The sequence below is a fragment of the Engystomops pustulosus genome, chromosome 2 (assembly GCF_040894005.1).
Source record: "Engystomops pustulosus chromosome 2, aEngPut4.maternal, whole genome shotgun sequence".
NCBI lineage: Eukaryota > Metazoa > Chordata > Amphibia > Anura > Leptodactylidae > Engystomops > Engystomops pustulosus.
Window position 1 is genome coordinate 80,431,021 of NC_092412.1, and position 17,120 is coordinate 80,448,140.

The 17,120-nt window shown below is 40.9% G+C and overlaps 1 protein-coding gene across 4 annotated transcripts in view; it reads left to right on the forward strand.

Moving 5' to 3' along the window:
- Nucleotides 1-17,120, forward strand: part of PIBF1 (progesterone immunomodulatory binding factor 1) — a 113,065-nt gene that overhangs the window by 52,626 nt on the left and 43,319 nt on the right. For all 4 annotated transcript variants that reach the window (XR_011853117.1, XR_011853118.1, XM_072135332.1 and 1 more), the window contains exons 11-13: nucleotides 1,497-1,662; nucleotides 3,378-3,528; nucleotides 5,429-5,519. Coding sequence is in view for 2 of the 4 variants with exons in the window: in XM_072135332.1 (XP_071991433.1) it covers nucleotides 1,497-1,662; nucleotides 3,378-3,528; nucleotides 5,429-5,519 (408 nt within the window). In the remaining 2 variants the exon portion in view is untranslated. The remainder of the gene's footprint in view (nucleotides 1-1,496; nucleotides 1,663-3,377; nucleotides 3,529-5,428; nucleotides 5,520-17,120) is intronic.

Below are 17,120 nucleotides of genomic sequence, written 5' to 3' on the forward strand. Positions count from 1 at the left end.
TATGTAAAGTGATGGGTCAGATCTGGAAAGTTTTCTTTTATATTAAGCCACGTTCACTCAAGCGTATCTATTTATGGATTTAGAACCTCCAAAAAGAATGTCCTTTTAAAGTAGTTTTGAAAAAGTTTCAAATGTGCTGTGAAATCTAGTATTACTCAGGGTGCATTCACATGGACGTATGCCTGCACACATCAGGCGTGCAGGAGAGGAGAGGTGAGCGCTGCTCACCCGTCCCCTCTCCATAGAAAATAAAGCCATACTGCTGTTCATAGATCGTAATCCATCTTTTTTGTGGGCTCGGTACGGTGAGCACTTGTTATGCTCACCATAACGAACAAGGGCGCCATAGCCATCTATGGGGGACGTAATCCGGCTGGCCAGATATATATCCCTCATAATCTTTATTGTGCATATTGTATTTAATTGAGATGATGCAGCATTTAAATTTTGTATAGCTACCAGTATCTGCTCAATGATGGTGTTGGTGATGCTATGGCAGATCTATTACAGTTCAGAGTGTTGAAATCTGCTGCAATAAAGCTACTTTGTGTCTTTGCGGTAAACTTACAGGTATATCTGTGTCCGTTTATAATTAGAGGATTGGTAAAGGGGTATTCCCATCTGGGCATTTGCATTTAATTTCATTCATTTGCCATATGTAAACATTTCTTCAATTGGATGTTATTAAAAAAAATGTTCCTGCGTGAAGATAACTTCTCATAAATGTAGCCATGTTGTCCCTTAGAAACAAGATAGTTTCCTCAGATACCACCACCGCACTCTGGCAGCAGTGGCCAGACATGCGCTATTGAGTCCTGCCTGTCTTCCTGGATTCAGTGTTCATTACCACAGGACGGATGTGGGATCTGCAGTAACTCCCGGACATTTTATATACAAAAACTTTTTGTTTATTTGTGCAATTCCTCCAGCAGAGGTGGTCGTATCCAAGGAGGCAGTCTTGTTTTTAAGGGACCATATGACTACATTTATGAGAAATTATCTTCACACAGGTCAATTTTTTTAATAACATCTAATTGAAGAAATGTATATATATGGCAGATTAATGAAACAGAATGTGTATGCTCAGGTGAGAATACCCCTTTAAAAGATGATAGGAAATACCCACAGATTTTCCTTCTTTTTCTCAGTAGCATGGTGTAGCACATAATGGTGTTCCTAACCATAGTTTTCCATGTATTGATGTGTCCAAACTTTTGGCCACCCTGTATATTATCCATGTTGTTACTCCTCTATTTTACATTCCCAATCATGGAATGTCACATGACAACATCAGTCAGTCTTGGTGGCTTTTACTAGAACATTATAAGGTTTGATACTTTTAGTATTGTAGATGTCACAGTTATTGTTGACACATGTATTATAATAACCCTAAAGGCTTGTATTACCATACATAGGATTTTCTCTGCAGAGCTTTGCTGTTTTATGAAGACTAATATATTTGCTCATTATAAATCCTTTCCCTTCCTCTTTTTCAGATATAGACAGTTGCAGCTGGGTACAGAGGGCAAAATGTCTGAGCTTCTTCATCAAGCTAAGATTAAATCTTTTGAGGCTGAACGTGCCCACATGGTGCTGGAGGAGACCACAGACAACCTCCAGAAGTGCCAGCTTGAGTGTGAGAAGTATCAGAAAAAGCTAGAGGTACGGATCCATATAGTAATCTAGAAATCTAGAGTCACACATTGCTATGAATTCACCTTACATTTTTCTCATTCTCCTTAGCATAATTTTCATAAGATGATGAACCGATAAGACTTTCTGTTCCGATACCTGAGACACCCGGCGCTTCTTTGTCATCTTTGTATTTTTGATTTGCTTTTTGACCTTATTTTACCTCATAACCGTATGCACCTTTTCTTTGTTGATTTGGTGCGTTCATTGCTTCATTTCAATTTTCTCAGCAAATCTGCTGACATACCACAAAAATGCAATGTATATGTTCAATGCAAATCACTGTATGTTTAAACATGTAGTTAACTATGTATCTCCCTGTCATCTTTACATCTATCTCAACACAAAGGCATATTCATTTAGTATGTCCTGTTCTGAAACAATGGGGCTCATTTACTAAGGGTCCTGCGGCCGCACTTTGGTCAGATAGTCCGACTATTTCCGATCCAGGCTGCATTTAGCAGAGGATTTTGGCGCACGCGATCGGATTTTGGCACATCGGCGCCGGCTTTTATGCGACACAAATTGTGCAAGCAGGCCGATTCGACTGATTCGGACTAAGCGTGGGATTTAATATTGAAATTGTGTCACAAGCCAAGCACTTACATGCACCGGGAAGAATATGGTGATCTCCGGCGGACCTGAGCGGGGAAGCGACACATGCAGGATATCAGGCGCACAATCTACGTGAAGTGCGGCAGAGTTCATCCTTGTCGGACATTCCAGATCGGGGATCGCGATAAGTTAATGTGCCCCAACGTCCTTTTTATCTTTTCCCTACCCCATTTTGAAAACTAATACAAATTATGGAATTTTTTATACCACTTTTGGCCACTAGAGGGAGCATTATTTGTGTACTGTATCAATACAAGGTGCAGAACACATGTGGTTTTCATTGATGATGTCATGATTTAAGAGGGTTAAGAATATTGCTCATGTTCTGAAAGCAGAACACATATTGAAGACTTAGGAAAGCCAAAGTAGTGCATTCCAGACAAAAGGTGTAGCTCGGGAGAAGTCCTGGAGACATGAGTGTGCGGTTTGAATTAAGGAGGAAAGTAAGCTTAGATCACTGGAGAATTGAAGAGCACAGGCTGGGCAATAGACTAAAATCAGGGAAGAGAGGTAGGGAGTTACAGCAATGTGCAGATCTTTGTTGAGGGTAATTCATTTGAATTGAATACAGAAGATGATTTGGCAGTCAGTGCCATGACTGACACACATTGGAGGCATCCTGTAGCATCAGGATTTATAGACCACTCTGGCTGCTGCACTAATAATAGATTGTAGAGAAAGGGCAAGAAAAGGCACACGATTGTATGTAAGACACAAGTTAATCCAGCAGAACCCAAAGACGGTGAACCTGCTGCCTTCGGGCTTTGGTCCTATCCTTTGTTAATTATTATCAGATTGATTAGAGTCTGACACCCATTATCCCTACAAACCAGCTTTTCTCAGCAGCTTATAGAATGGACCTGTCTGGTCCGTGTTTTATTCTCCTTTTCAACTCATCTAATTTATGGATGTCAGTATTTTTAGATATAAAACCACTTTAAAAATTAAGCGTGTTTCATAGATCATGAACTCGCCAACATCACTAAAAGATGACATGTTGGTGTAAATAACCTACGCCTCCATTTGTAAGAAAAAATCTACTTTTAATATTCTTAATTATTTATGCTCAGGTTTTAACAAAGGAATTTTATGCACTTCAAACCTCCACTGAAAAAAGAGTTACGGAGCTTCAGGCCCAGAATTCTGAACTACGAACAAGACTGGAGACATATGAAAAGTTGGAACAAGAATTGGATGATGTTATTATTCAGTCTGCACAAAGCAAGTTTCAGATATTTATCTTTTATATTTTTTTCATTTTCTTTTATCCATTTATATACATAGCAGGGCAATACTATATGATGTATTTATCATTTATGCTGGATAAAACCGACTTTTATATTGTGCAATTCTTGCTGTGAAAATGCTCACCTAAATGCCATGGTAAAAGTGTGAAGAGCCTAAAGCAGACTATAGACATAAGGGGGAGATTTATCATACGCCAGCACCCCTTCTTGATGTATCTGGCAGGCGGCGAGCAAAACAACGGTTGATTGAACCTGGCACAGTTTTGCCTAAAAACCAGCAAAAGAACGAAAACAGGGACGGCCACGCCGCGTGCTCACTCCCTCCACCAACCACCGTGCCACGCTATGCCCTATCCAGCCCAGATTTGCCATTATTCCACTGGCATGGAAAACTGGCGTAGAAGCATTGATAAATTTTCCCTTAGATTCCTATTTACAAATCTGACCGATAACTTAAATGGTAACTGTAAATTCATCAGAGCGATGCTTACTTTGTGCTATTTACTGTTATCTTTTCAGAGATAAGCCATTTTCTGTTGTGAAAGTGTTTGACTTATGTCTATCTGTTTATGGCCTCAGACTGAGGTCAGTTTGCTTGCCCACAGATCCCATGATGCCTTGTGTTCTCTCTCAAAGTAATTGAGCATTAAATCCATTTAGTTTCCCACAAGTAAATCCACTGCACAGTACACATACAGGATGTATATTGTGACCAGCCTGGTAGCTTGGAGGAGCAGGGAACATGTAATGAGTGAAGTCTATAGCCTGTGCTGTGTGAGCATTAAGGGTTAATAGCTTATCTGTACAGAGCGGATACTGCCGATGACTAGGTGGAGGAGGAGAGCAGCATGAGGTAAAGAGCTAGACAGAGAACATTCTGTAGAATCACAGATTGTGATGGAGGTACTAATAGGAAACGGGGGAGATCTTGTACCTCATTATTCTGTGAAGGAGACAAATGTATCCACAGTTCTGAACACATCCAGCTCTGCTACATACACAGAGAGAGAAAAGTCACATGACCTCCTCCCCTATGAGCAGGGAGCAGCAGCCCCTCCATTCCCATGAAACCTTAGAGTTTGCAGAGTTCGTTTATATTACGGATTCACAGGGCTGGCCAGCACAGACAGAGGAAGCAGCTACTGCAGCATTGAGATAATTTGAGCTGTATAGCAAAGAAACTGCTGTATATAGGTAACCAAGATAATAGGCAAAGTAGTTTTACATCCCAAGAGCTCTTGATTTATGGGGAAAAACAACTTTAGGCAACATTCACATAAATGTGTGCCCGCCGTACCATGGCGATGTATGGTGCACAGCGCCGTATTCAGGGGAAAGATAGAACATGTCCTTTCTTTCTCCCAGCTACGGGACGATACGGTGCTGCACATGTTCAGCGTGCGCCCATTGCCGTCTATGGGGACATGTATACATCGGCCGTATATATGTCCCCCATACAGTCATCTGAATGTAGCCTTACAGTTACTTTAATTTCTGTCCCAAGTAGGTAAGGATAGCTTTAGAAAAATGTTGTTATTTTCATAAATATGATGTGAATATTTGATACAGTTACAGTGAGGGCCGTATTGCTTTGCTCTTTTGTTCCTCTGTTATTCCTTCTAGAATTGTAAAGACAATTAGATGTTATTATTATCCACAATTGTGGAGTGTCGGTTTGTGTAGAGACAATAACAACCAGTTGTCAATATATTCTTACATTTCTTGTAAAAAATAATAAAGGAGGAATGACCACACCGTACATTTGTGGGTAAAGTTGCACCAGAATTGCATTATAAAGGACATTTTGGGAGAGGTGACAAATATTAAGAATGTGGTTGTAATCCCATACTATTTTTCTTTCTCACCTTCTACAGTGGAAGATGAAGCTGAAGCTGAAAGAGTTTTGTTTTCATATGGATATGGAGCCAATGTGCCTACCACAGCTAAAAGAAGACTAAAGCAAAGGTAAAACAATATCATAATAGGAGATCTGTGTATTCTACAATTTGATGTAGACTCAATGACATGTCTACATAGATTTGATCACTATATATAGTTTTAAGGCTATTTGCGACGCCAAATCCTTAGTCCTTAAAGAGGTTTGCCTATGAAAGAAAGTTCTCAAATTATAACCTTCTACTGATGTTTACACAATAAAGATAATTTAAACCCCCTTACTTTATACTCAATTTTACTCCGTTTTATTATGTTTTAGCTCCTATAACTCAGTGATGGTCGGTGTAAGATTCCAGAATGTAGACAGGGACTCTGTAACCAGACACTTCATGATCCCTCTAGTGCTGTGAGATGCTGTGTGCTGACAATGTGCTTAGATTATCAGGATCCAGGCTTGATCTACACTTTTATTTAGCTTCTGATCATTCTACTAGCATCGGACACATAGAAAGATTAGACAGATCAGAGATGAGATCCATGAGAAAACAGAATGACCCTCTCAGCTCTGCTAACTTGTCTATTACACACACACAGTCAGCTCTGCTATATGCCTCCCTCAGATTAAGACATTATCTGTCTGTAGCTTGTAGAGTAAGTCTCTGCACACTGCTGCTTGCTGGCAGGAAGTACCTGTGTTTGAGCTGGTCTTGTAATGCAGAGTGGAGGGGCAGGAGGCAGAGAGCACTGCAGTGGGCAGACAAGAGAAGCCATTTATGAGAAGAATCTGACCATAGTTTTTTACCGTCATATCCAGGGGCAACCAAAATTGTATACACCAGGACTGATAGAGACAGTTTGGAATTATATCTGTGAAATGCTTTTTTTTTTTTTTTTTTTTTTTTTTTTTATACTAATAGTGAATTGGAGAATATGTTATTTTGTTATCCTGAGTATATTTTAGAATCTTGTCTTTGTGGGACTATCCCTTTATGGAATGATGGCTTAGTGTTCTAAATATATAGGTAATGTTTAGGACTAAAATTAAAAAAACAGACCATTATATTTTTCCAATTCTTGCATTTCTTTCATTGTAACCTGAGTAGCACAGTACAGTTTCAGTGTGCATGCCCAGGTAAACCCAGGTGTACCTCCAAGGCTTCACTGAACTATCATGCTCAGGTCAGATGGCCCAGAAAGGGCAATTTAGAGAATTAGAATGCTTTTTCACCATTTCACCAGCAAAAAGTGACACCCTACACAGAGCCATACACCAAAGCATAAAAATGTCACTGGTGTCACAATATGTCAGTATTAGATTGCATAGAATATTAAATGTTGACACTTGAAAGTAAAATTTGTTAAGCCCTTATGCGTCTTTTTAAATGGGAAATAAAAAGAATTATGACTTTTGGAAGTTGGGGAGCAAAATACAGAAATCTAAACAGAAATGGGCTGCATTTTTGTCTGTGGTACTGACCCTGTTCAAAAATAAATGCTATCTTCCAAGATACTACTATTCTGCCAAGGTGTGTACCGCCACTGTTAAGTGGTGATATAAGACGATATCATTTTTATGCCCTAGACACATAATTTGTGCACTCAGTCCACCCTCACAACTAGAGGAAATGTGTATATTCAAAACGGGGTGTCTACATACACAATAAACATTGACCCTGCCTTTACCTTGCTCTAAACCATGTATTTTTTAGTCTGCACTTGTACAGGTTTACTTTTAATTGGAACTAATAAAAGTATTTTATTCCGCCACTTACCACCTTTTTCCCCTTTCCTTACTGACCCTGTACAATCCATGCTCATTTTTATTTAGGTTAGAACATCATGACCATGGATTACATGTCTTTGAAACGCTAGTATTATCTTCTAGATATCACAATAATAATAACACACATTAGACCTCACAGGTGACTGAAGCAGAGGTGAACACTTGGAATTTAGAAAAATGCAGAGTAAAAGTAAAATTTAGTGTCTGTTCCTTTGCTTTGGGCCATGTCTGACACAAACAGGTCACCTGTAAAGAGAAGAATTTCTGCAGGTTGTGCAGTTTAATGCAATTTTTTTTTCCATTTTATGTATTATGACTCCAGGACTGTTTTTGAAATCTAATACTTTTGAAAAACTAAGGACTAAGTTTTTTAAACCAACGACAACTTGTCAGCAAAAAAAATTAAAAAAAATCAAACGGCTGTAAGAAATTGGTTAGGGATCGCATTTGCTGGAGTCACAGGTCACACATCTTTTCTCATCAATACCAGGCAAACCGCAGCAGGTAGGTATAAGCTGACTATGGGTCAGGCTTAGTGCAGAAAGTTGCAAGAAAAAAACAAACAAAAAAAATATTCCCAAAACAAAAAGCCTTGCACTGACTATACAAAGTACAGCCCTGGCTAACAACTGGAGGGCTACTACCTGCCAGCTAACCAACACAGTAATGTTGCAACCTTACTTGCATTTGGCTCTCACATAGACAGGCCCTGTATCTCCAGGTAGAGAGAGCATCAATGAACACTGTCATATTAATTGACCATCAACAACAGTTTTGAACGTTTTGTCATATATTTTACTTCAATGTTCACATAGATACATTAATTAATCTTAATATAAATCTTCAGACGGGCCGAGCCCTCTCCATAGCCGGTAAGTCTTTGCTGCATAAAGGTTTACCGGTAACACCCCCGTATCGTTGCCAGTCCCCGTGACGTCATCGGGGAGCGGCGAACCGTCGCCATAGTAGCCTCGGGTCTTCCCATTGTAATGAATGGCAGTATATGATAGGATCGATCAGACAACCTAGGGTTAAAGTACCCTAGGGAGTCTGAAAAATAGTAAAAATAAAAATAAAAAATTCAAATCACCCCCTTTCCCTAGAACTGATATAAATATTAATAAACAGTAAAAATTATAAACACATTAGCTGTCGCCGTGTCCGAAAATGCCCGATCTATTAAAATATAATAATCGTTTTTCACTGCGTTTTACCCCCCGTTTTAACGGAAAATGGCGCCCAAAGTCGACAATGCCACTTTTGCCATTTTGAAAAATATAAAAAAATCTATAAAAAGTGATCAAAAGGTCGCACAGTCCTATAAATTATAGCAATGAAAATGCCATCAAAAGTCGCAAAAAATGACACCACCCACAGCTCTATACACCGAAGTATGAAAAAGTTATTAGCGCCAGAAGATCGCAAAATTAAAAAAAAGTTGGGAAAACTTGCAAAACCAGCAGTGTATGCAACATGTATTTTCCGCACTGTAGATTTCCAAAGATCCCACAGACGTTTGCATGTGATGTCACCTATGTATCTTTAGCATTTGTAGGTTTAGTGTATAAATGAATGTGGCTGATCCTGAATAATAAATATATGTCTGATGGGAATTTGTTACACGGATGTTTATTTACAAGGAGATAGCCTATTCTACAATAATAAATCACATCATATGAATTAGACATATTCTGTGACTTGTTTTTGTCTTGTGAAATTGGATTCATTATCATTTTTACCATCTACCCCTTCTTCTTGGTCAGACTGAAGAAATGGAAAAGAAAACATTAGTACACTTGTTCTCCCAATGTTCTCTATGCCCATTGTTCAGTCTTCTCTCTGTTAATGGTCTTGTCAATCTGAGGCTCGTAACTTTCATTACCTGTTTGCTCTGTTGCAGCCGTACTGGCTTACTGTTTTTACAAGGCCTTTTTGGTCTGGTGGCCTCTCATCTTCTGTGTATGTCCATCATCACTCAGTCTTCAGCTAATTTAGAAGTTGTTAATGCATGGTGCCATATAACATTCTTCATGGAGCACGCGTCCTCTGACCCTGATGTCCTCTTCAAAATACAGGTGTATCTTGGGAACTGGGAAGAAGAGCATTGTATATTGCTAAGAAATGAACATGTTTTGAACTACAAAGCTAAAGACCTATTTTTCATTATAAGACCAAAAACTTGCAAAGAATCTTGATATTCTCTGCAAAGTTTTTTTTTCAGGAAGCATTGAAAATAGTTAGAGCCTATCACGTGAGTCTTTGAAAATTCTTTGTGAGACTTTTTCATTATTATTATAAATCTAAATATCAAGTGTAGAACAAGGAGTGAACCTCTGAGAGGTAATCTTCTGGAGAGGTTTAACCCTCTAACAATTTTCTGTTGCTGTTCCATGTGAAGTTGCCATCTCCTTCTGACTTTATACATTTCCATGTATATATACCGTGTATACTTGAGTATAAGTCAAGGCTCCTAATTTTACCACCAAAAACTAGGAAAACCTATTGACTCAAGTATAAGCCGAGGGTGGGAAATGCATTGCTCACAGCCTCCCCAGCATATAGACAGCAGCCCATGTCCCTCAGTATATAGCCAGTGCCTGCCCCTAGTATATAGCCAGTAGCCCCCGTAATTTAGACAGCAGCCCATGTCCCTCAGTATATAGCCATCAGCCCCCTTGTATATAGCCAGGGCCGGTTCTAGACAAAGTGGGGGCCTGGGCAAAACTAAAAGTGAGGCCCCAAAATAAAACTATTTTATGACCAGTAAGTCAGCAAGAGGCTCCCTTTAGTATGGTAAAACAAACTGTAATTTTGTAGGAGATAGATGATAGGGAGATTGATGGGCAGCACGGTGGCTCAGTGGTTAGCACTACAGCCTTGCAGCGCTGTTCAACATCTGCAAAGAGTTTGTATGTTCTCTCTGTGTTAACATGGGTTTCCTCCGGGTCCTCCGGTTTCCTCCCACACTCCAAAAAATTACTGGTAGGTTGAATAGATTGTGAGCCCCATTGGGAACAGGGACTGTTCTGCGTAATCTTTGTGTATATATCTCGCTTTTTCTCTATTTTTTAATCAATCTCCTCTCTCTCTTCTACTGTATTTATCTCTCATATCCATCTCCTGTATATATCATCTACTTTATAGTTCTGCATCTAGAAATCACTATCATCTTTCATATTTATCTTCTATCATAATAATTATAAGTAATAATTATTATATATAAAGGTATTATTACTTATAATTATTATGATAGAAGATAAATATGAAAGATGATAGTGATTTCTAGATGCAGAACTATAAAGTAGATGATATATACAGGAGATGGATATGAGATATAAATACAGTAGAAGAGAGAGAGGAGATTGATTAAAAAATAGAGAAAAAGCGAGATATATACATGGTCAGATTATAGGAGATGGATAACTAGACAGATAGATGATAGATGATAAGCATCTTCACCCGGGAATTCAACCAAGGGGTATTAATCCTTTCACCGCCAGGCATTTCTGGATATTATTTGGCATTATTGACCAGAGCAATTTTTACAATTTTCACGTTTTAAAAATTAAATAAAAAATACAGCAAAAAGAATTAAAGTAAACCCAACAAACCACATATTTTGAACTATTTTGAAAGCAGACAATCGCCCCATTTTCAAAATTGCATTATAGAGTCTATAGACATAGGCGCCTTCATGTAATTTTGATTCAAGCTGAAATATTTTATTAAAAAAAAAAACTTAAAATTTTACTTTGATGGCAAAAAATGTGCTCCAAACAGAAAATATTTACCTTCACATCTCCAAAATGTAATAGATGGATATGTGTAGAGTTCACAAATTTCCTTATATTGATAGGTTCACATAAATAAATCCAGATGCTATCATTACTTAACTAGATACCGTATATACTCGTGTATAAGCAGATTTTTTTCAGCACAAAAAATGTGCTGAAAACCGCCCCCTCGGCTTATACACCAGTCACAAGTTAAAACACAACACGTAAAAAATAATAAACTTATATACTCACCCTCCGGTGGCCCCGATCTGCAGCGCTGCTCCCCCGATGTCCGCGCGGGTCCTCTTCTGGCTGCCTCGCCCGTCTTCTGTACATCGCGCTGGGCGCCGCACAGGAGACAACAGTGGCGGCGCCCAGCACGATGTATAGATCGCGTGCGCAGAAGCCAGAAGAGGACCCGCGCGGACATCGGGGGAACAGCGCTGCAGATTGGGGCCACCGGAGGGTGAGTATATAAGTTTATTATTTTTTTAATGCTGGGCTGGGCTGTATACTACTGGGGCCAGGCTGGTCAGTGCTGTATACTACTGGGGGCAGGCTGGGCAGTGCTGTATACTACTGGGGGCAGGCTGGGCAGTGCTGTATACTACTGGGGGCAGGCTGGGCAGTGCTGTATACTACTGGGGGCAGGCTGGGCAGTGCTGTATACTACTGGGGGCAGGCTGGGCAGTGCTGTATACTACTGGGGGCAGGCTGGGCTGTGCTGTATACTACTGGGAGCAGGCTGGGCTGTGCTGTATACTACTGGGGGCAGGCTGGGCAGTGCTGTATACTACTGGGGGCAGGCTGGGCAGTGCTGTATACTACTGGGGGCAGGCTGGGCAGTGCTGTATACTACTGGGGGCAGGCTGGGCAGTGCTGTATACTACTGGGGGCAGGCTGGGCAGTGCTGTATACTACTGGGGGCATGCTGGGCAGTGCTGTATACTACTGGGGGCAGGCTGGGCAGTGCTGTATACTACTGGGGGCAGGCTGGGCAGTGCTGTATACTACTGGGGGCAGGCTGGGCTGTGCTGTATACTACTGGGGCAGGCTGGGCTGTGCTGTATACTACTGGGGGCAGGCTGGGCTGTGCTGTATACTACTGGGGGCAGGCTGGGCTGTGCTGTATACTACTGGGGGCAAGCTGGGCTGTGCTGTATACTACTGGGGGCAAGCTGGGCTGTGCTGTACACTACTGGGAGCAAACTGGGCAGTGCTGTATACTGCTGGGGGCTAGCTGGGCAGTGCTGTATACTACTGGGGGCAGGCTGGGCAGTGCTGTATACTACTGGGGGCAGGCTGGGCAGTGCTGTATACTACTGGGGGCAGGCTGGGCAGTGCTGTATACTACTGGGGGCAGGCTGGGCAGTGCTGTATACTACTGGGCGCAGGCTGGGCAGTGCTGTATACTACTGGGCGCAGGCTGGGCAGTGCTGTATACTACTGGGCGCAGGCTGGGCTGTGCTGTATACTACTGGGGGCAAGCTGGGCAGTGCTGTATACTACTCGGGGCAAGCTGGGCAGTGCTGTAAACTACTGGGGGCAGGCTATATACTACTGGGGGCAGGCTATATACTACTGGGGGCAGGCTATATACTACTGGGGGCAGGCTATATACTACTGGGGGCAGGCTGTATACTACTGGGGGCAGTGCTGTATACTACTGGGGGCAGGCTGTATACTACTGGGGGCAGGCTGTATACTACTGGGGGCAGGCTGTATACTACTGGGGGCAGGCTGGGGTGGCTGTATACTACTGGGTGCAGGCTGGGATGGCTGTATACTATAGGGGGCTGGCTGGCTATATACTGGGGGGGGGGTCTGTGACCAATCCATTTCCCACCCTCGGCTTATACTCGAGTCAATAGGTTTTCCCAGTTTTTGGTGGTAAAATTAGGAGTCTCGGCTTATACTCGGGTTGGCTTATACTCGAGTATATACAGTATCTGCTTTTCAGCTACAAATTTTTAGACAGACACAACCTGCAAAGTATAGCAATAAAACAGAATAAAAAGTAAAGAAGCCATAAAACCTGTATAATTTTGAAAGCAGTCAACCAGGCGATGCATTTGGCAATTAACATTCAAAATTTCCTCTAAAATATGTACAAATCCAGAATACTTATATAAATAAAATATATTTTCCTTAAACAGTAAGATGTGAGGAGATCATACAGACCCCACATGTGGATATTCACCAAAATATGCAGCAAAGGGAACATTACATCCACAGGGGACACCAAACTGTTTTTGCTGAAAATTGCACTGAGCGTCGCACAGATCTATCATTGTATTCTCCCTTACACAACGGTGACCCAAATAAATAACTATATATCCATAAACCAAGCTAATGACATAACAAAAGTCACTTTTGGATGTGCAGCATTGTATTATCCGCACAATAACAGAACCCTCCGCGCTTCATAAGAATTTGAGTGAGAACGTCATAACATAGGTGTAAATAATAGAGGATGGTGTGAAAAACTTATATATAGCTTTATGGACATGTTCTGGGTCGCGGTCCTAATATATAATAGTGACATTAGGCGAAGAAGATCGAATGTTCATCGTATCAGTCAATTTTCGCAAAAAAAAATATATATATCACAAAATATAAGGCAATAAGAGAGAATGTGTGTTCTTAGATAGTTCTGCATAGAGTAGTGTTAAAACATGATTATTAGTTGATATTATTCCTTATCAAAAAGTTGTAACATATAAAATGAATATTTCCATTATCTGTGAGGTGCAGCTAATTCTCCCTGTAGCTTGATGGCTAAGAATCTGGAGGGGGTGTAGCACAATTCAGAGAGTTGTATCTCTGGCTCTGTGATACCTAGAACCTCACTTCTGTTTTTCTATGAAAGAAGAGAGTCTCCTCTTTTATATGAATCCAAATTTGTGTTTCTGAGTGTCAGGAAAACAGAGCTATTAACTTTTAAACTGCTGTCGGGAATGATTATTATATATAAAAATGTCACCTCCCTTTAAACCTGAATATCTCTGGATCCATGGCGTCGGCCCTGTATATAGCAAGTGCCTGCTCCCTTGTATATAGCTAGGAGCCCCCTTGTATATAGCTAGTGCCTGCTCCCTTGTATATAGCTAGGAGCCCCCTTGTATATAGCTAGTGCCTGCCACCTTGTATATAGCCAGTGCCTGCCCCCCTGCCACCCCATATACCATTATGTCATTATGAGCAGCTGATGTCATGGTGTGTGCGACGCAGCGCGCGGGAACCCAAAGATGGGTCTGGACCTAAAAACAGAAGAGGATCTGCATGGGGGGGGGGTGTGGAAAGGTGAGTACAGAGGGTTTTTTTTTCATAGACTCGAGTACAAGCCGTGTTAGGGTTTTTCAGCACATTTATTGTGCTGAAAACTCTGCTCATACTGGAGTATATACGATAAGTGAAACTGAACCACTTCAGAGAGAGAAATATTGTGAGCATTTTGGTGCACCATAGTCATGGCCGGAAAATCAAACACACTGGGGGTCATTTACTAAGGGCCCTATTCGCGTTTTCCCGACGCGTTACCCGAATATTTCCGATTTGCGCCAATTTCCCCTCAATTGCCCCGGGATTTTGGCGCACGCGATCGGATTGTGGCGCATCGGTGCTGGCATGCACGTGACGGAAATAGGGGGCGTGGCCGAACGAAAACCCGACGAATTCGGAAAAATCGCCGCATTTAAAACAAAAAATCTGTTGCGGAGCTTGCACTTGCCTTCACTCAGCCTGAGCCGGTGAACTCCAGCACGTTCCGATGCTTTTCAGCGCAGCAGCGCCACCTGGTGGACGGCGAAGGAACTACCTTAATGAATCCCGGCCGGACCCGAATCCAGTGCAGAGAACGCGACGCTGGATCGCGAATGGACCGGGTAAGTAAATCTGCCCCACTCTCTCTTGCCTTGTTTCAAAGGGGGAACAAACAGGTAGAATGTTCTAAGTGGGGGAAGCTGTTACAGTAGGCTTAGTTTATATATTCCATAGGTTTGAAAAATGAAGAGGTATCTAGCAAGACTGAATATCCTAGTAACACCAATAGAAAAAGATGAGCATAAATTGTAATAAAAATGCAAAAATTTATTGAAGTCATTTTTTTAAAAATAGAACATAACAAAAGGGTAGTGTAGTTTTAGGTGCTGGGCAGCGAGCACACAATGGCTGACAAGGAAGTAGACAAATTTAAAGTGCTTAGTGCATAGCCAAAAGGTGCAAATTACATGACAGAAGCAGGTAATGTAGAAGAATATCGCAATGCATAAACATGGAGCGCACAGAGGGAAATAATGACCTGTACCTGACCTGGTGGGTTTGGAGTATGAGGGCGCTGAGGAGAGGATGCTTCCCAGCACCTCCCCGACACGTGTTTCGTCCGGCAGGACTTTGTCAAGGGGCTCGCGAATGGGCCGGGTAAGTAAATCTGCCCCACTCTCTCTTGCCTTGTTTCAAAGGGGGAACAAACAGGTAGAATGTTCTAAGTGGGGGAAGCTATTACAGTAGGCTTAGTTTATATATTCCATAGGTTTGAAAAATGAAGAGGTATCTAGCAAGACTGAATATCCTAGTAGTTTATTTCAAACCAAATACGGTGCAGAAAAGTGTGTCCATTTACACGTTTCAGAAGCTTCATGGTAACTTCATGACTAAGGACACATGGACACATAAATTACATACGTTTCTCCACTATTTTTTATGGATTGAAATAAACTACGTCAATGTTTCTCACACAACATTTTTCACACCCATCTGCTACATTGAACCCCTTTTCAGCCCAGGATATTTGTCCGTGCTGAGACTTGTATATGGACATCTTGCATGGTGAGCTGGTTACAAACCTTTTTTTTAGGTTTTTAATGACAAGCATTTGATAAAGTCCCCTGAAATATGGATGTGTATATATAATGTGTGCATGTATGTATGCATAAAGTGCATGCATATATTCATTACCATGTATGTTACTCCTCAGTGCTTCTAAACTATCGTGGCAGATTGATTTTTATGTATTTTCATCTATCATAACATGTTCCTTTAATAATATATCAACTATAAAAAACATGGATTTCTTTCTGTCCTGTCTTGTTGCTACAGGAAAACCTTTGGCTGATGCTAGTGCCATGATTCAACATCTGGCAATAGATTTAGCTCATACCCAGGAAGCATGAAATCCACTGAATCTGACTAGATTTGTAAAGTAAAGATCTAAACCCTAGCATTCTGCTATATGTAAATGTAAAGTAAATATGTAAACCCAGTATACTTGGCTTTATGGCAAGTATGTACAGAAATGTTTAGTATTTTCCATTAGAAACTCAAAAACATTGGTAATGTTGCTTGCTTTTCAATTTAATGGGAACCTGGCAGGAGAAATTCACCCAATAAACCACTATCAGTATGTTGTCAAGGAGTTAAACTCTTTCCATGTTCCTTTCATGATCCAGCATGGAGACCTCCGCCAGATGTAAATTGTTTGCATAAAGTCTTGAGTTGGAGAGTTCAGCATTGAATGTAACCTTTCCCAACCAAGAATGTCTCTTCTGCACCAGTCTTCACATGAGCCCACCTTGTGATGATCGAGCAGGATCATCAACAGGAGCATTCAGAGGAAATTTGAGCTCGAGTTCAGTACAAAATTTTCAGCGTCTTTGGCTTTTTAAAAACATTTTACATCTCACTTCAAAATTGATTTTTCTGGATGATGCACCTCATTTGCTCATCAAAGAAACATGATTAGGAATGTGTTAATCTGTTGCACAACATAGTGGTAGTGCTTTATTAGGTCAATCTCTGCTGACAGGTTCCCTTTAAGGATATTCCCAGCAGCTAAGCAAACCCTTTTCAAGGCTATAAATGCTGAGTAGTGGGATTGTGTAGGATAGTCTACTGAGAAAACTCAATACAACTTACGTACTGTATTAGATGTGGAGACATATTACAAAATGTATTCTTTTCTCTCACAATGACAAAGGGAATTTGCCTTTCCATTCTATTTGACACCAAGAATAGACAATATCCTGTAGGTAAAACATAAACAAAAAGTGAAAGTAGGTATCTTAAGGCTTGTGATCACATGATTAATACCTGGGTACAGATTAGAACTTGAGT